The sequence below is a fragment of the Pantherophis guttatus genome, chromosome 16, assembly GCF_059756535.1.
Source record: "Pantherophis guttatus breed Tessera chromosome 16, ASM5975653v1, whole genome shotgun sequence".
NCBI classification, from domain to species: domain Eukaryota; kingdom Metazoa; phylum Chordata; class Lepidosauria; order Squamata; family Colubridae; genus Pantherophis; species Pantherophis guttatus.
The window spans coordinates 5,646,121-5,666,523 of record NC_142078.1 but is presented as its reverse complement, the minus strand read 5'-3'; the positions used below and the strand labels follow the sequence as shown (position 1 = coordinate 5,666,523).

General features: G+C 46.4%; 1 protein-coding gene across 20 annotated transcripts in view; it reads right to left on the bottom strand.

Annotated features, from left to right (window-relative positions):
• Positions 1–354: 354 nt before the first annotated feature.
• The window catches only part of DNM1 (dynamin 1), a 98,482-nt gene continuing 78,433 nt past the window's right edge, over positions 355–20,403 (bottom strand). For 4 of the 20 annotated variants that reach the window (XM_087879507.1, XM_087879505.1, XM_087879514.1 and 1 more), the window contains 6 exons: positions 17,803–17,912; positions 17,036–17,147; positions 13,916–14,086; positions 11,817–12,058; positions 9,644–9,862; positions 355–547 (listed from right to left, as the gene is read on the bottom strand). In XM_087879507.1, coding sequence (XP_087735633.1) covers positions 487–547; positions 9,644–9,862; positions 11,817–12,058; positions 13,916–14,086; positions 17,036–17,147; positions 17,803–17,912 — 915 coding nt within the window. In that variant the 3' untranslated portion in view covers positions 355–486. Of the gene's footprint in view, positions 1,831–5,824; positions 5,913–9,643; positions 9,863–11,816; positions 12,059–13,915; positions 14,087–17,035; positions 17,148–17,802; positions 17,913–20,403 lie in introns of all 20 variants that reach the window. The other 16 variants (XM_087879502.1, XM_087879504.1, XM_087879503.1 and 13 more) reach the window with 9 other exon arrangements.

Genomic DNA, 20,403 nt, shown 5'->3' with positions numbered 1-20,403 from the left:
CAACTGAATTACATTTTTATCAGGTGTGCGTACAATGTGCATGTGTTATACACACACCCACGAACACACATTCTTCCTACTCAAGTATTTGCTAAAATCAACAGTTGGAGGCATTTAAAGGCTTTTAAAACATCTGGACACCATATAGACTTTAGATCTTTATATATATATATGTATATATTTATAGATATTTATATAACAGTAAAGATGTGTTCTGTTACTACAATATAACTCATTGGCTTTGTTTAAAATTCTGTTTTAAGCAACCAGGAAGAAGGACCAAAAAAAAAAGGGGGGGACCAAAAAAAACCCGAAACAGTTTCACTAGAGTCGTATCTGATATGTGCAAGCCACAAGCTACGACAGAACAAAGCTGTGGGGTTTTGTATTTTTTTTTTTTTTTGTAGTTTTGTTTTTAAGATGTGCGTTCGATCATTCCAGGACAGGACAGCTAAGAGGCAGATTAAAAAAGACGGATGAGCAGAGTTACATGTCAAACGATGACTTTGGGCTCTCCGGACGAGAGGGACTGGCTTTGCTAGGCCGGCTGGAATTCAAAAGGAAGAAAAGAAGAAGACAAGGAGAACAAAAAGAAGAAGAAGGAGAAGGATACGGGGAGGAACAAAAGAATTAAAACAATAGTTAAAATGCAGAAAGGAACAGACATCAGAACTCAACTCAAAACACCGTTCAGATCAAGGAACGTAAATTGGACTTAAATGGTGGCTTTTAGAAGGACAGGAAAGTGGCAGATTTTTGGGGTTTTTTTCCCCCCACATTTATTCCTAAATAGGTAGGTCACAGAGCCGGTGCCGAGGGATGTCCAAGTTGGCAATAAAAATGTGTATTCCCCCCCACCCATAATGAAATACGTATGTCCTGCATGCAAGGAAGCGCATGGAATCACCAGAATACTCAAGACATCAACACACGTTTGAAGAGGTCCTTGTTAAGATTTTTTTTTGTCAGAAGCAAAGCTCATAAAACATTTACACAGCAAACTCTCTCTCTCTTTCTCTCTCTCTCTCTCTCTCTCTCTTTGTTTTTTGAAATATCAGCTGGTCCATTCTGTCTGAGAAGGAACTAGATTAAACCTCGGTCTCTCGGTCATGCCAGAAAAGCTAGCTGAAGCCACCATGCCTCCTGTCGCGTCTCTCCGAGAACGGAGGGTGACCTCTGAACGTTGGTTTCAATCCATCTGATCAGGTCCTCAGGAAGTCTGCGCCATCCAGGAAGCCCCTCCCTGGCCACCAAACCAGTTGGCCCTGCTTGAAAAAATCAGCCCCCCCCCATCGGGCCCCCGTGGCCGCACCTTGAATTCAATCCCGTTTCTCAAGAACGTGAAAGCATTCCAGTCCAGGTTCTCTCGCCGAGTGTGGTGCTCCTCAAAAGAGTTTCCAGCACAAAGACCATGTGTTTCTGTCTTTACTACAGTAAAGGGAACGAAATGGACTACGTTGCTACGGATTAAGGGCTACAGCTGAACCAGGCAGGCAGGACACCAAACCCAAGACGAGCCGGGTACGTCGAGGCACGGATGCTCCTGTAAGTCTACGCCTCGGAGAACTCAACGGCATTCACGATTCATGCCCTTCGACTAGAACTACTCTAGGCTCACAAGCAATAACGGACGCACAATAGTAGACAAAGTGCTCAATTTACTAAATGAGCATGTTTTTTTTTTTAAAACCACATGGAGGAAGGGGCAGAGGAGCCGAGGGGGATGCTGGGTTGGCAGAGTAGAGGGGAAACCCAGGTTATAAATCTAAAAGGGAAGATTCAGCTGATCGGATTAATGTGGCTCGTGTAGGTGAAGAAGGGCCCTTCCGGCTGTGAAGGCAGAAAAAGATAAAAAAAAAAAAAAAGCGAGAAGAGAAACACACAGACGGAGATTAGCATGGTGGCCAGGCCAACTGCAATTGGTCATGCTTCTCACCACCTCATCTTCAACCAGGACCACCGATATAATGTCCGTGTCCCTGACGGCAGCCGCTTACTCATTTGAACCCCCCTTTCCACCTCCAAATTGCTGATTCAAGAGAGGACGGTCTAATGACCCGTTGGATGGAATCTGGTGGTCGGTCTTCTAGATGGAATCCATCCAGGACTTCCCCAAGCCTCACCAACCTGGAAAGTGGTCCTGGCCTCTTAAGATGACTGTTGAGAAGCATGAAGCACAAGTATGGCGATGTTGTTCGTCAAAGCGCATGAAGAAAAATGTTATTTGAGATGGAGGTGACCTCTGTGAAAGACCTGTTTCAAAAGTTGACGGCTAGTCCATCAACCTGAATCGCTGGTCTGCACCTTTCACCCATTCAACTTCAGTCCCAAGTGGGATTCCCCCACACCGTCTTCCAGCCTTTTCGGATGTGAGGGCCACTCCAAGGGGATGAATGGGGTGAGATCTTTCCTGGAGGGAGAAGCAACCATACAATGATGCTTTCAACTCAAGTACAACTTGATTGGATTCACTAATGGACTGGATTCAATGTGAACGCTGGAAAACCCTAACTACTGTAAACATATTTTAAAAAAGAATTACGGAATTATCTGTCTGAATGAGCCTTGACCTCCATCTCTGAAGGCTTCCAAGGCCATCGTCATTAACGAAGTGCCTCTGTCACCAGTTAACTGAGGTAGCAAGAACTTCATGGCTATGACCATGTCATGTTCATAGCCGTAATCCGAAAGGGTCTTCTGGTGTTTTTTTTTCAACTTCCCAGCCTAGGCTACAACCTTGGTCTTCCAAGATCAACCAAGGTTGGTTGTGTGCTGGGGTCTTCGTGGGCATTTCTGGTCCATCAACCTCCATTTAGTTTGGGAGATGACAAATGGATGAAACGTATTTGGCTAAACGATTCGTTCCATCAGCTACTTCTTCCAATGCAGCTCTGTTGACTTGTAGACCATCTACATCTCAATCATCTCAAACTTAATTTTCTCAGGACGTCCTGCAATCTTTGGTAGTTTTTAAGAGTAGGTCTCAAAAGGGGCAACAGCGGAGCCCCTTCAGAAAGACCAGCTCTCGTTAAGTAGTCCAACGAAAACTGAGTAGCCATGCCCGAATTGAATTGGATGGACTAGAAGCCAGGAAGTCACCGTGACTTAAAAGACCCTTTAGAAGAAAGGCCAACTTTCACCTATGGGCGGGTTGCTAAATTGCCAGTTGAGCTACAAGCCTCTGATGTAGGATAAGGAGGGATCTAACCACAGTTCTGGATGGTGGGATGAGATATGTTGGAGATTAATGTGCCCCACCCATATACCATTGGCCTCCCCCTGGTTTTTTGTTTACACAAGAACAAGATCTCACACACACCCATTAAGGTCTGGAGTCCACCTGGTAGAGACAGCCTCTTAAAGAGGACTTTCTCAGCATTTCTTATTCAGCATTCTTATTAAGAAAATAAGGTTTTCTTATTTTATTCCAAGCCCACTGCTTCTTTATCCAATCTCTCTCTCTCTCTCTCTTTCTTTCTCTCTGTTTTTCAGGAACTTGTTAGAAAAACCATCAACAGCAAATGCTGGTTTACATCACACTATTCATTATCCAGTTGTTCCCGTTGGGGAACGTTTAAAAGGAAACAAGTGTGTTAAGGACTTGTGCTTATTGGGGAAGGGGAAGGGGAGTAATCGGGGTAAATTCCTTTTTTTTTTCCCTTTTCTTTTAGCACATAGACACACTTTCTCACACACACACAACGATTGGGCAGGGACTTGGCAATCTGAAAATGTCCAGTACAGGAACCACGTTCATGCAACTCTTAAGCAGAAATAGACGAATAATCTTGATGCATAACATTTATGCTGGTCATAAATGTTGACCTTCTTGGCTGCCAATGCTCTACAACTGTCCATATTCATTTTTTGCAATGCTTTGGATCTCCAGTTTGTAGAGAGGAGGAGCTTACGTTCTTCCAGATGTTGATGGGACTATGGTTCTTAGAAGCTCCAGCTAGTCAAACAGATAACAGGGCATATTAGGAGCTGAAATTCATGAATATTCTAGAATAATTCTCTTGTTTCTTAACTGCGGTGTTGATTGTTGGGATTTTTGAAAAGCCGCGGCAAAGGTGTGATACCCAGCATCAACAAACCGCATCTCAAAAGAGAGAACTGTTCCCAGAGATCGGAATCTTGCAACTGTCCTACCTTAATTTCACAGAAATTTATGAAGTCTATTCAGGGTTTTCCCCACCATCTGTTATTCTTTCCCTCAAATTAAGGTGGGAATGGTGGAGTAAGTGCCTGGAACTGTTTGAGGGCGATAGGATGGGGTGTCCGGAAGGATTTGCAGAAAAAAAAGAGAATAGATACAGAGTTGGGGCAGGCTCTACAAGTGGAGGAAATGAAATTGGGTATAGGAGGTGTCAGAAGAAAAACTCGTGATGCAAACTGTCATTGGACTAGAGGCATTGTCTATGTCTTCTCCCGTGTGATGAATGGAGGTGATGGGATATACGACTGGGCAGCACCTGAGTTGGGAAAGCTAAGCTAGCATTGAACCCTTAGAGAAGATGGCAGGCCCTTCTGTTAGGGAAGTGTCACATTGCCATCTGCAAGCCCTTTGTCCCTGGAGTTGGTGGGGTTCAACTGGCCACCTTCTTGTTCTACGTAACATTGCCACACCACTGGCAGACGTGGTCTTGATGCTGAAGAAATGACAAACTTCAGTTTTTTAGTGATGAGAAGATACCGAAGAACAGCAAAGGACGTTACGGCTCTAAAGTTCTGCCTCAAAGTGTCCTTCAAACGGTGAGATGATGGCTCTTCATCCTCCTTAAAAATAGGAGTTGAAATCAATCTGCCCTAGAGCACAATCTCCTAAGGAACATTCTTCCACAAAGGTCACTAAAACACACACAAACTAACGTTGCTAATCTACTGGAATCTGGGGGTGCAATTAGGAGATGAATGCTGAGAAAAACTTCAGATAAAACATGAGGATACACACCAGGTATCAAAGTTGTGGGAACCTGGGTTGCAGGTTTGTGATTAGGACCCCAGAAAGCAATACTCCAAGCTGAGACAACAATGGGTGGATCAAAGCTGGGACTTCACCCATGTTTACAGGAATGGACAATGGAGAAGACTTCCCTCTGTCTCTTCTTCTCTGTCCCACTGCCCAATTTTGTAGGATCTACCGTGTTTCCCCGAAAATAAGCCATCCCCTGATAATAAGCCCAATTGGGCTTTTTTTTTTTTTCATTTTGATTTATATGCCGCCCTTCTCCGGAGACTCAGGGCGGCTTACAATGTGCTCAGCAATAGCCTTCATCCTTTTGTATATTTATACAAAGTCAGCTTATTGCCCCCACAACTGGGTCCTTTTGAGCACATCCCCAAAAATAAACCCTCCCCGAAAATAAGCCCTCCCCAAAAATATTTGACCACATGTGCAGCCGGTCCCCGCCATTTCCTCTGGTTAGGGTTAGGGAGACAGAGCTGGAAATCAGGTAAGACAAGAAGAGCCCCATCTTGCTCCACGTGCCCCAAAATAATAAGACCTCCCCGAAAATAAGGCCAAGCACTTATTTCGGGGTTCAAAAAACATAAAACAAAGTCTTATTTTCGGGGAAACACGGTACACTATTGTGATTCTTTGTCTCCTTTCTACAAACGAAGTCTTTGCTACTGAAGATATTCCCGCTCCTCCCAACAGCCAAGAGGTTTGCAGGCCGGAGGGAGAAAACAAGAGGGTATCCCCTACAAACTCCCACACACCCCCACTGGTCTAGGAGAGGCGAGTGGCAGAAGGGCGAGCGGGGGGGGGACACGAGATGGAGAGGAAATGGGGACGAGGAGACAGAAAGGTTAACCACACCGACTCGTGCATCAGCGGAGGCCGGGGTGAACACACAGCGAAGAACGTACCGGTCTCTGCCAGTCCTCAAGGGTCACTGATAGTGATTCTGAAAAGACAACATGAGAGCAACAGGGCAGTTCAGACACTGAGGCAGAAGGGCGGACAGCTTGGAGAAAAACGCACGGGCTCGTGTACCCCCACGCAGAGGCCGGTGATGGGAAGCGAGGCGTGGCCCATGCTGGCACTCACACCCCAAGCGCACAGAGAAGACAAGCAGTTGGCAAGTCAGAAGACATAGCTATGAACCACTGCGCAGCGGACACGGAAAGAGACAATGGGTTCCACGCAGCCGTTTGGACTCACACTCCCCGGGAGCATGTCAACGATGCACACCCAGGCCGAGAAGAGGCAATCAGCAGTGTTCTGGACTGGGGTAAATGCACACAACGCATACCGCCACACTGCTTGACACCTCATCACAGTTAAGAAGGTGACGTCTCTTGCTGTGGCCCACAATTTGGTGTCTGTTCAGCATTGGGGTGATAGCCCACATAACCCAATGCAGTTTGAGGGGGTCTTGACTCTGGAGACAGGGAGGAGTCTGCCCTGGGCCATGTGAGGGCAGGCCTTCAAAATACTCATCCCAAGTATTCCAAAAACAGGAAGGTAGAAGAATCCTTCTGGAGACAGACAGATTCACACACAAACACACTGCGAAAGTTTGAATGTGCTTCTTCTCAATCCCACTCCGGGCGCCATTTTTTTTTTCTTCCTCCCAACGGGAAGAAAAAGAAGCGAGGGGAGAGAAAGAAGGACAAACGATGACAAAAATGAAGATGGTGGACTCCTGGCAAGAGGACAAGGCCATCTGGCAAGGGTGAACCAACTTATTCTATATACAAGAGATGGCCTAAGGAGCCTCGGTGTGCCATCTCAGGTGTTGGGTTTTGGTGGCGAAGGGACACCTTATAGGAAAGGAATTAAACTGGGAGCGGAGGAGAGAGAGCAAGAGAGAGAGATTCTGCGCCTACTTGATTTGGGAGATCAGTCTTAGAGGTGAATTTGTTTTTGTAGATCCCTTGTGAGATAGAGTAGACCACAACCTCTACTGAAGGACTTCCACCTGACGAAGGCTCCACGTCAACATTCATGGACCCAATTCTACTTCTCACGGAATGTCCTACCTTGGTGAAATGTTTAAGGGGGACCCAACCTCGTGGTGACTGGCTGCAATACAATTATCTCTTGAAGGTTGTTCTACATATCTTACAATTTGTGATTTGACCATTTGGACCAAAAAAAATAAAAAAAATCAGAACAACGCTGGAAGGGACCTTGGAGGTCTTCTAGTCCAGCCCCCTGCTCAAGCAGGAGATCCTATATACCATTTCAGACAAATGGCTGTCCAGTCTCTTCTTAAAAGCCTCCAGTGATGGAGCCCCCACAACTTCTGGTGGCAAGCTGTTCCACTGGTTAATTGTCCTCACTGTTAGGAAGTTTCTCCTTAATTCCAGGTTGCTTCTCTCCTTGAGCAGTTTCCATCCATTTTTTCTTGTCTTTGGAAAATAAGTTGAACCCCCCCCTCTTCTTTGTGGCAACGCCTCAAATACTGGAAGACTGCTATCATGTCCCCCTTAGTCCTTCTTTTCTCTAGACTAGCCAAACCCAAATCCTGCAAATATGGGAGGGGACCTGCAAATTCTTTTCCACAGCAGCTGGAATGTAGAGTTAGGTTCCAGAAATATCTGTAGAACCCAAACCAGGAATAGGAGTCACAGAGTAATCCCTACATCTCTTTCGTGGTACGTGGGAGAACTCGGAGAGATGAGGGTCAAGCGAACGGCAACTTCTGACACGTGACCCAAACTTTCATGGTGGGCCATGGGGCTATGGAATGGGGCAGTAGGTTTAGGAGCCTGAAGGAAGGGAGACCCAATGATTTCAGCCCCTCTGGAGTCCCCTGCCTGTATATAGAATATATAATCTGAATGAAGGCATGGAAAACAGGGTAGAGAAATTGAGGAAGAGAATGGAAACAGACCCTGGAGAGGACGGACGCTGAAATTCAGCCCGAATGGAAGTAAAGGATCATCCACAAGAAAGGAGAGAGAGAGGAAAAAAAAAAAGAACCAGAAAATGAGATGAGATGGAGGAAAAAAATCAAAACAAAGCTTGCTTAGAAGTAGCAAGACATGCAGACAACCAGAGAGACGGACAAAGCAAGCTGGTCAAAAGAAGAAAGAACGGAATACAGTTTCCTAGGCATCTGGAAACAATCAAGGCACTTAAGTGGGAATGCTGTGGGTTGAAACAACCATTGGCACAACACAAGGCGGCTTGTTCAGCATAAACCAGCATCCTGTACCGTTTCTAACTCATCCCCTCCTGTGCTGCAGGGCATCAGGCAAAACCTAACTCGGGCAGCCTAGCAATGGACAGAGCCGTCCATCTGATTCACACCCACCTGTGCTAGAAATATATATCTACATATTTAGCAGAAAACTTGGAAAAAGAGTTTTGCAAACATGGCCAAGTTTTTCTACCTCTGCAAAAGCCAGCAGGCGTGTTAAATTTAAAGCTGAAAGCACAGCTGGTCCTCGTTTAGCGATGTCGTCGCTGAGCCACCGTTCACGGTTACAACGGTGGTGAACCAGTAACCCTTTGCCACCAATCCTCGCATTTACGAAGCAAAGGAAACCGAGGCGGCAAGAGCAAATTGGGGGTCCAACTTAGTGCCTGCTTCGTTGCCAGTCTGGTCGCTAAATGAGGACTCCCTCTAATCTTCGTGATCAAGAAGCAGCATTCGGAAAAGATGCGCCTCCTGAGAGAACCCAAAACTTTGTAAGCAGCGGCAGAGAGGAAAAGGGAAACTAGAAAAAAATTAGATTTTTGAGGCAGCGTTCTCTCGGCTTTTCTAAAATCGCGTACGCATCGGAAGCGTTTACAAATTCTGGAGAATTCCGTGCCTAAATGCGAGAAATAAGCAGGAGGTATGTGAATTTTCCTCCCCCGAGAACAAGGAAACCTTTAATTCTGCACTTACCTCTAGGAGTTTTTCTTTGCAACCAAAATATCAAAGATGCAAAACAAAATTTATACCCAATACTGTGGTTTTTTTTTTCTTTTACAAAAACTCTACTTTGTTTCGGTATAATTCAAACCAAAAATGATTTGATGCGCATATAAAGGCAAAAAATCCCACCGCAAACAGGCCTCATTTTCCACTGGATCCAGAACGATCGACTTCTCTTAAATGTGTCTGATTCCCTGGAACATGGATTATTATTTTAATTCAGTGGGATGTTTGTTACCCAAAGTCTACAAACTTAGGGCTGTCTCCACAAAGAAATGTGTCGCGGTAACACAAGACCATTCCCGTTTCTGCGGGATAGGATTCTTCTACACTTCATCTTACAATAACATCTTTGGCTTTGTTTTGTGTGTGTGTGTGTGTGTGTGTGTATGCGTGTCTTTGGCGTTTATGTTTTTCCAGGTGGAAGTTTGCGAGATTTCTGTCGAGAAGGAAGGGTGGACCACAGGAGATCCAGATGAGATCCTCCCACTTTAGATTCTACCTTCTGCTTGAAACCTTGCAGATCTGTTTTGCCAAATAGATTTTTTGACATTCAACAACACAAAAGAAAGGGGGATGTAATAACCGCCAACACCACCCCTCCCCAAATAATCCTACAGGTGCCCAGGATAGCAAGCATCGGCCCCATTGTTACAAGTGATCCAACACAACAATTTGGTTCAAGGACGCCAATTCTAAAACTTCTGGAAATAAAGTCGCCATGAGTTAACACTGCCTACCGCGCGTGGCCTGGTCTCACCTACCTTGGGACCCCCGGGGGCGCGCGGTTGGGCCGCGAGGGGACTTGTGGGGGTGGCCCAAAAGGATCAGGAGAGGCCCCCGGCCTGGAAGGCACAGGGGGAGCACCACCGAGGCTGGGACCACCAACAGGCGGAGGTCCAGGAGCTGGGCCCCGCGATCCGGGTCTGGTGGGAGGGACTGCCGGTGCTCTTCTCTGCGGCGTGGGGCTGGAGGTGGGAGACCTGCCAAAGGAGAGACGGGTCAGCTGGAGGGGTCCTTAGCGGAGAGCCCCAAAGAGCATTCAAGAGAGATTGAAGGCGGTCGGATTCTGGGAACGGATCATCCTCGACTTTAGAACGGTTCGAAAAATGTGACTTGTGACTGTTTTTCACACTTACGACCATTGCAGTGTCCCCGTGATCCCGTGATCAAAATTGAGACGTTTGGGAACTGGTTCATATTTGTGACGGTCGCAGCGTCCCCGTGAGGGGGCATGCAATCCCCTCCCCTTTGCGACCTCCTGACAGTGGGGAAGCCGGATTCTCTTAATAACCGGGTTACTAATTTAACAACGGCAGGGATTCGCTTAATAGCTGTTTCAAGAGAGGTTGCAAAATGGGGCGAAACTAACTTAAGAAACATCTCGCTTAGCACACAGAATCCTGATTCACTTCACAACCGGGTTACTTGTCTCTCAGCTGCAATGATTCACTTAAGAACGGTGGCAAGAAAGCTCTTACCAAACAAACGTCTCAATAACAGAAATTTGGGGCTCGTTTGGGGTCGTAAGTCGAGGACTACCTGTATTTGTGTCTGCTGGTGCAACGGTTCCTTCTTCTTTGCCACCATCGGTCACTCCAAAGAAGCCAAATTAAATCCTCTTCACCCCATTTATGAGCTCGGATGTGGTGTGTACATACATACAGGTTATCCCGAACTTACGACCATAATTGAACCCAAAATTTCCGTTGCTAAGCAAGACAGTTGTTAAGTGAGTTTTATCCCATTTTACCACCTTTCTTGCCACCGTTGCTAAGTGAATCACTGTGGATGATAAATCGGCAACCTGGTCGTTAAGTCAACCTGGCTTCCACCGTGGACTTTGCTTGTCAGAAGGTCACAAAAAGGGGATCGCGTGACATACCCCCATCCCTGGGGAAACTGCAAACCGTCATTTATTTATTTATTGGTTTGATTTATATACCGCCCTTCTCCGGAGACTCAGGGCGGCTTACAATGCGTTAAGCAATAGCCTTCATCCTTTTGTATATACCTGCTTAGTAGGGCTTTCGGGGGCCCCCTAAGCAGTGTTCTTTTTTTATACAAAGTCAGCTTATTGCCCCCACAAACCGGGTCCTCATAAATACGAGCCGGTCTGCCAAGCATCTGAATTTCAATCGCGTGAACATGGTGGATGGTACGATGGTCGTAAGTGTGAAAAACGGTGCGGGGTCCCTTTTTTCAGTGCGGTTGTAACTTTGAATGGTCACCAAGCAAACCGTTGTAAGCCGAGGACTGCCTGTAACGGGGCCTCCTCAGTAAACTCTCCAATTCTCCCCACTTGTTGACAATTTTTCCAGCAATCTGTAGGCTTCTGTGAAATGGCGAGGGATCCACTCCGAAGGATTCAAATCAGTGGTGGGATTCAGCCGGTTCCCTCCGGATCGGGAGAACCGGTAGCAGCGACTGCGAGAGGCTCCGCCTACCCGCCCAGACGTAATGCGCGAGCACTGCGCGTGCACAGAAGGCCGTATGCATGCACAGACGAGAGGCGCACGCTCACATTTGCGAACCGTTAGGGAAGGTAAGTGAATCCCACCGCTGATTCAAATGGACTCCTACCAAAAATGGTAGGAAGACTACATGGTCGTCTCCTCTTAAGGTGACCAAGCTGGAAAAAATGAAAGCTCGTTTCCACATGGAAGAGAAATCGGGACGTACGGCCTGGTTCACCCCTTCTTTCCCAACCAACTTTAACTCTCTGGGGTTGAAGAACAGCTGTTCTTGATGGGTTCCACCCCAAAAACCTGTACCCCAACTTGGCTCTGCCCCTTCCACGCAGATCCTATGGACGCCACGGTCAACACAGACCTCCCAACCTCCTTCCTTCCCGTTTCTACCGGGGACGGCCACCTATCCAGCTTGGGCAGAGGCGCCAGGAAGGTCAGCAGGGCCTCCCCCCTGCGCCTCGGGTACCTGCGTCCGGACGGTATGTTCTGCACCTGCAGCCAAGAGTCGTCCACTGGCGGAGGCAGCGGAGTGCTGATGGTGGTAGTGTTGATGTCCCCGATGATGTTAAGGGCCTCCCTCAGGGCATGATACATGCGCAACATCTCGTCGCGATGCTGGGCTTGTTCGAGCGACTCCTCCATGAGGGTGTTCTGGTCGCCACAGGAGTAGAGGTTGGCGAGGAGCTCGGAGTGGATGAACTCCTTGGTCTGCCGGAGAGGAGGCAGAAGACAAAGGTCATTCGTCTGGACAGCTCTACGACGGTTCCTTCTTTGGGGTCAACCTGATCGCTTATTTTTTTCCCTAGGACAGGGGTCAGCAACCTGTGGCTCCGGAGCTGCATGTGGCTCTTTCACCCCTTTGCTGCGGCTCAGTCACTCAAAATATGTGTCACGACCACCAATGTGTGACACCCGCCAGCACATGATTTATTGAGCTTTTCAACCCCCGGTAGGCCAACCATGGATAAATCCAAGAAAAGTAAAGTTTCAGAAGAAAACAACATTTAATTCAACTACATATGCATAAGTTTTGTGGCCGCTCAAGAAATAGTCAGGCACGGGAAGGATTTTGTGGCTCCCGGTGTTTTCTTTTCTGTGGGAAATGGCTCTTTGAGTGTTTAAGGTTGCAGACCCCTGCCCTAGGAGCATCTTCTCTCTACTTCCAACATCCCAGAATAATCACCCTAAAAGATGGTTGATGGCCCCAACTCACCCAGGGACCTTAGATGGTGGTGGAGGAAGAATTGACTGGTTTCCTTCATCTAACCATCTGAACCAGGGATGAAATGCTCCCGGTTTGGCCCGGTTCGGCCGATCCAGTAGCGATCGTGGCTGCTGGTTCGGAGAACCGGTAACGATAGTGGTGCAAGGCTCACCCACCTGCCCGGTTGTCGTTACTTCCTGGTTTTAACCAGGAAATAATGTGTTTTTTACCATCTGCGCATACGCAGAAGGTTTTGCACATGTGCAGAGGGTCCGCATGTATGTGAACGCACGAGTGACGTGACCGCCTGTGCTCGGCATGTACACTTCTGAACCGGTAAGGAAGGTAAGTAGATTTCACCCCTGATCTGAACTATCTATCAATCTCCTTTGAGGATCACCTCTGGTGATCACACGTGATCCCTACCCAGTCAGAAAGGATCGGAGTTCTGGATTCCTCAACGGTGTCGCCCGCTCCCTGATTTAAATCTGAGAATTTATCACGCTTTGTCATCGATGGAACCTGAAGAACAAGTCCATGAAGCTGGCTTTTCGCTTCACTTTCTGTGTGTGTGTTTTAAATTAAAAGTTTGAGTAGGTACAAAGGCCTACAAACCAATGAGTAAAGGAACCCGAGGGAACTGTAGTTCTCCCTACACAAGAACATCTTTATGAATTAAGCTAGACTGGTAGAGAAGACTTTCCCCACATCTCCTACCCAGGACTAAGTGAAGTTCTCTCCAATCCCATTCTACCATGCTACCAATCTCTTTTTTTTCCTGCCAAACTTCTTGGCTCTGGGGGATCACGAGATAATATATTCTTATTTTCCTGTTCCTTCGTCATCAGTTTTCCTCACTCCCCAGGTCAGATTAAAGAGTTGGAAGGGACCTTGTAGGTCATCTAGTCCAACCCCCCGCCCAAGCACACCCTACGCTATTTCTGACAGATGGCAGTCCAGTCTCTTCTTGAAAGCTTCCAGTGATGAAGCTCCCACAACTTCCGAAGGCAACTTCTGTTCCATGGGTTGATTGTTCTCACTGTCAGGAAGTTTCTCCTTATTTCCAGGTTGAATCTCTCCTTCCATACATTATTCCTTGTCTTACCTTTGGGTGCTTTGGAAAATAGCTTGACCCCTTCCTCCTCTCTGTGGCAGCCCCTCAAATATTGGAAGACTGTTCCCCTGGTCCTTCTCTTCACTAGACTAGTCTGTTGAGATGGGAACCCCAAGGCCAACAGTTGACTTTTTTCTCCTGTCAATCAACATGCTACTCTAGAACCTGCTACTCCAGAATCAGACCACTCATAAAACGTTATACAATTCATACACACCAATCCGGTGTGTCATTACGTCATACGTACGTTGTTTATCATAAGGTGCATGATTGTCTTGGGCATCAGATCACGGATGGTTTTGTTGACGATGGCCATGTAGGAATCGACAAGGTTCCGGATCGTTTCCACTTGCCTCTCCAGCTGGGGATCCATTGAATGCATTAAGCTGTCCGAGCCGTTCTCTTCTGAGTCCCCGGACTGCAGAAGATTGACGGGGAGACAAAGCAAACTGTTAACCCATCAGAAGCCAACGAGGACCACGTTGTAAAGCCACGATCTCCTACTTCCCATGGAGCTCCTCTGATTCTTCTCTGAACTTCTAGATCAGGGATGGCGAACTCTTTTCGGCACAGAATACCCAAACCAAAACGTGTGTACATGCGCATGAATGTGTGCTCCGGCCAGCTGATCTTTGGGCTTCCGACACACGCATGTGCGCCGGCTAGCTGGTCTTCACTTACACTGGAACACCGGAAAGCCAAAAACCAGCTGGCCTGCGTCCACATGCTTGTTTTCAGGCAGTTTTTTGGCCATTTTCGGACTGTTTTTCAGGCTGTTTTCAGGTCATTTTCAGGCCGTTTTTCAGGCCATATTCGGCCTGAAAAGGGGCCAAAAACTGCCTGTTTTTTGGCCATTTTCAGACTGTTTTTCAGGCCATTTTCAGGCCATTTTTGGGTCATTTTCAGGTTGTTTTTCAGGCCGTGTTCGGCCTGAAAAATGGCCAAAAACTGCCAAAAAAACAGCCTGAAAACAGCCTGGGTTTTGGCTGTTTTTTTGGCCGTTTCAGACGGTTTTTCAGGCCATTTTCAGACCTTTTTTGGGTCATTTTCAGGCTGTTTTTCGGGCCATATTCGGCCTGAAAAATGCCCAAAACTGCCAAAAAATGGCCTGAAAATGGCCTGGTTTTTGGCTGGTTTTTTGGCTGTTTTCAGGCAGTTTCTGGCGCTCCAGCTCCCGCGAAGACCAGCTGGTCAGCACGCATGTGCGCACCGGAAACCAGAATAGCAACTGGCGATGGAGTGCGTACCCACAGAGAGGGCACTGCGTCCCACCTCTGGCACACGTGTGCCACAGGTTCGCCATCATGGTTCTAGATAAACAACCTTCATTAGCAAGGACACCACAGAAGGAGGTTAGTATCAGATCCAAAGCTTAATCTGGACCTTTGTTGGATACCATCATTCATCTCCCTTTGCAGTTGATCCAAATAATTTACGGGAGAAAACAGAGACTTATTTCTCCCGAGATATGAAACTCGATGTGGTAGAAGGATGAGTTTGATCACAGGTCTCTCCTGTTCGTAATCACTCCCTGCTTACACAGGTTCTCTAAAGCACCTCTGCATCCAAAATCGGCGAAATCGAATTTCGAAGGTCGGGAATTGGGATTCAGATTTTTGTTTCGATTCGAAAAGCGGAAAGCCAATTCAGAGGCTTCTGCCTCCCGCTCTCCATACCGTATAAATTCTTGTTTCGAGTTAGCGCGAAATGAACATTGCAATTTTGACATGCGATTGTGACTCAATTCAGAGGCTCGATCCAACGGTTGTTTTGATTTAATCTTTAAATTTGCGTTATTACGTACGTTCCTTGCAGGTACCGGGACGAACGATTGGGAAACTAGATATTATATATTTATATATATATTTAAAAAAAGAAATGAATGCGAAAAGAAAAATTTTAAATCTTTTTTTCCTTTCTGAGGTAACTTAGGAATGCGGGGAGGAGGAAATGTTTCACAGAAGACGAAAACAAGCAGAAAGGAACATTCTAGAAAGGGTAAGAAACAAAACCAAGCAGGCAACGTGGTATGAAGTGGGTAGAAAAAAAGGGTGAAGGGCAAAGTCTTTCTTAGAATATAGGGATAAAAGTTTAAATTAAAAAGGGGAAAAAAAGGAGTTTAAAAATGCGTCCAATACAAAAGAAAAAGTATAATTCAAAGGAAAATGGCACAGGAAAAGAAGAGTTCATCACTTACTTTATCTTTGTCCTGTGAGGCCAGTTTGAGCACAAAAAAAAAAGCAAGAAAAAAATGAGATTTTTTTTTTTTAAAAAAAGTAGGTAGGTATAATTTCCAAGCTAAGTATTCAGTCTATTCATAATTGGAACGGGATCTTTGACAAAGTCAAAATGCAATCGATTAAAAATAAAATTGGCTTGAGGGCAATATTGGAAGAGCTTCAGGATCAGAGACGGATCATTATGGGGGGGAAAAAAATCTACTTAAATCACCTTTAGGCCTTGAGAATGATTTGATAAGACCATCATCAATCAAGTCAATCTTTAAACACCACTTCTTAAAACAAGTGATTTCTGAACAAAGCCATTTTCTCAGCACTGGTCAGCAAACAGACAAAACCCAAGGGATTGGCACCCATAAAATATAACACTTGGATGGGGGAGTGCAAAGAAAGAGAAATAAAAATAAAAGAAAGACAAGGGAAAATTAGTTAGAAACTGAAATCTTAACCAGAAAACACAATGTATAATGGAGCCAGTGAAGGTGCTGTCGTTCCAGAGCCTCGCCAACAGATGGCGATGTCGTCCTTCTGGTGGACTATTCAACATGGCAGCCCACCAGTTAGGAGCTCATACCGGGGCGGTGGGGGGGTCTTTTCTCTCTGGCCTCTTCTGTGCATTTACCAAAAGTCTTGGGAAAAGAAGTTTGCAAGAGTCTAATTCATGTCGTCATCCCCTGGTTTCTCCTTCTGGGGGATGATGCTGTAGTTCAGAGATGTCCAACCTTCTCAACTTTGCAGACTTGTGGACTTCGACTCCCAGAATTCCCCCAGCCACTCAGCTGGCGGGTATTCTGGGAGTTGAGGTCCACAAGTCTTCAAATTTCCAAAGTTGGTCACTCTCCTGCTGTAGATGCTCCCAATTTTAAACCGGGAGGGCCCTACTCTATAAAATTAAGACTTTCCCACCATGGATTGCGTCCTGCAAAGAACGCAACTTCTGTTTAAAGTCGGGGGGAAAGGAAGAAGAGTAGAATTCTTCCTCTTCTTTGTGATTTTCACCCAAACCAGTGATCCTTCTAAACCAAACACCAGAACTAAGTCTGGTTTATCCGCCATTTCAGTGAGATGGTTTGACTTCCAACTTTCACTCCTGCTCATGTTTCGTTTTCCACTGCTCCTCGACTCACCACAACGCGTTCTGGGTAAACTCCAGCCCGCAAGAAGGACGCCTTCCAACTATCTACCTCCTCCTGAGTTTCGCAGGCCAGCTCCAGTTGACGGTAATCTTTGTAAACGTTCCTGGGTGGTGGGGAAGGAAAGAAGGTGATGTTGTGGTCCGCCAGCAGCCTCCGGAGCTGGCAGCCAAGTCGGACAGTGAGGAGGCTGGGGAGGACCATGGGCCAGTCCTGGAGTCTGGGGAAGGCTCGGACGAGGGCCATCTGGGAGGTACGTGCTGCCTCCGGAGCCTCCAGAGTCGGACCTCAGCGAGAAAGAGGAACCTGTTCCCAGTGCGGTCATGCACAGAGCTGCCAGAAGGCAAGAACAGCTAAAACAAAAGGGACGACTCAGGAGTAGGGCTGGGAGATGATTGGCCCCTCTCATAAGACTTAAAAGAGGACGTGGGCCTTTGCAGGAAGCAACGTTTGTTCATTCGGTTCAGTTTAAAGCCTGAAGCTCTGTTTGATTCTGGACTCCGTGTGGCTTTGCCAATTAGGTCTTTGGCAACGTGTCAAGGGAGATAAAGGTGGGTGATTCTCCCGAAGGACTTTTTGCAACTAATTGGGACTCAGCTGTGAATGAACATAATTCACAGCTGTTGCAATAAAAGAGGCTTTTGGGACTACTCGTGTGTTTTAATGACTCAGGAAGCCTACGTCAGAACAGGTGAAGCCTTGCGTGCACTTTCCTACTCTCTGAGGTCATCCTCTTGAGCCGGGCCAGAAGAAGATCCTACCTTTGCTCCGTGTTGAAGAGGGCAAAGATGTACTTGCTGGACATGAAACCTTTCTCAATGTCTCGCACCTTCAAGTTGTCCACCGGCAGCATGTACTTCTTTTCTTTCTCCTAGAAGACAAAAGCCATGAACCCAGGAGTAGTATTCACTTACTTTCCCTACCGGTTCGTAAATGTGAGCACCTTGCTTTGCTTGCACGCGCCCTGTCCACACTTGCGCCCGGCCTTCCGCGCATGTGCTTAGCTGGCGCCTTGCCTTCTGCGCATATGTTTAGCTGACGTGCACACCTTCCACCATGCGCCCAGTCTCAAAAACATACCTAAATAGGATGGCATATAGCCAGGGCCGCTACCAGTTCGGGCGAATCGGTTCGAACCGGCTGGATACATCTCTGCATGGACCACATGTCATCTCAAAGCTGACATTCTATAGCTCTCCTTATCTCTTGGTTGATTCAGGCAGCTGTGGTCCCAAACATGGTAGCCCACCAGTTAGGAGGTCATATCGGGGTCTTTTCTCTCTGGCCCCTTCTGTGCATTTACCAAAAGTCTTGGAAAAAGAAGTTTGCAAGAGTCTAATTCATGTCGTCGTTCCCTGGTTTCTCCTTCTGGGGGATGATGCTGTAGTTCAGAGATGTCCAACCTTCTCAACTTTGAAGACTTGTGGACTTGGACTCCCAGTCAGCTGGGGGGAATTCTGGGAGTTGAGATCCACAAGTCTTCAAACTCCCAAGGTTGGTCACTCTCCTGCTGTAGATGCTCCCAATTTTAAACCGGGAGGACCTTCCTCAATAAAATGAAGATTTTTTTTTATGTGGGGTGGAATGGACACTGTGAAGACTACAAATAGAAAGTAACAATTATGGGATCCGGATAAAATCCAAATCAAAATAGAGCTGGAAGGGACCTTGGAGGTCTTCTAGTCCAGCCCCCTGCCCAAACAGGAGATCCTATATACCATTCCAGACAAGTAACTGTCCAGTCTTTTCTTAAAAACCTCCAGTGATGAAGCACCCACAACCTCTGGTGGCAAGCTGTTCCACTGGTTAATTGTCCTCACGGTTAGGAAGTTTCTCCTTAATTCCAGGTTGCTTCTCTTCTTGGTTATTTTCCACCTATTCTTTCTTGTCCTGCCTTCGGGGTTTTTTTTTTATTTATTTATTTTTTAAATTTGATTTATATGCCGCCCTTCTCCGGAGACTCAGGGCGGCTTACAAGGCGTTAAGCAATAGCCTTCATCCTTTTGTATATTTATACAAAGTCAGCTTACTGCCCCCACAAACTGGGTCCTCATTTCACCTTCCTTAGAAAGGATGGAAGGCTGAGTCAACCTTGAGCCTTGGAGAGATTCGAACCAGCAGTAATTGCAGGCAGCTGTGTTAATAACAGGGTGCTTAGACCACTGTACTATCAAGGCTCTTGGAAAACAAGTTGACCCTCTTCTCTTTGTGGCAGCCCCTAAGATATTGGAACCCTGCTATGATGTCCCCCTCAGTCCTTTTTTTCTCTAGACTAACCAAACCCAATTCCTGCCACCGTTCTTCCTATGTTTTATTCTCCAGGCCCTTAATCATTTTAGTTGCTCTTTTGTGTACTTTTTCCAAACGCTCGACACCTTTTTTGTAATGTGGTGACCAAATCTGGATGCAGTTATTCCAGGTGTGGCCTTACTAAAGTTTTATAAAGTGGTACTAATACTTCACATGATTTTGATTCTATGCCTCTGTTTATACAACCCAGGATTGTGTTCGTTTTTTTGGCTGCTGCTGCACACAACTGGCTCCTGTTTAAGGGATCATCTACTAGGCCTCCAAGGTCCCTCTGACTGTTTTTGAGCTAGGTTTCGCCTAATCTGTGCTTGTACCTTTGGTTTTTCCTTCCCAGGTGTACAACCTTGCTTCTCTCTCTACATTAAATTTCATGTTGTTGGATACAGCCAGGGGTGAAATCCAGCAGGTTCTGGCGAACCGGTAGCGGAAATTTTGAGCAGTTCGGAGAACCGTCTGGCTGGCCCCAGAATGGGGTGGGAATGGAGATTTTGCAATATCCTTCCCCCAGGAGTGGGGAGGGAATTTATTTATTTATTTATTATTCAAATTTCTATACCGCCCTTCTCCTTTCGGACTCAGGGCGGTGAACAGCCAAAATAAAAACATCTATACATAACATTACAGTTAAAAATAGAGTTAAAATAATTTATAAATTTGGCCCACAATTTAAAACTTGTCAATTTAAAATCAATATCAAAATTTTAAAACTAACCCTAAAATCAAGACAGACCGGAATGGGGATTTTGCAGTATCCTTCCCCTGCCACGCCCACCAAGCCACACCACACCCACAAAGCCACGCCCACAGAACTGGTAGTAAAAAATTTGGATTTCACCACTGGATAGAGCCCATTAACTTTGTCTCAATGGAACTTCCACGCTTTATCCTTCCCAAAGTGCTCACAAGTGCCTTTGACCATGCGATCAAATCCATCCCTCGCTTGTTTTACTACTAGAAGCCTTCTCTCAACCCTGAAGCTGACCTGACCGCAGCCATTTTGGTGGCTTCACTGTTGCCACACTGGATCTGAGGGATAGGGATGGGGGAATAGA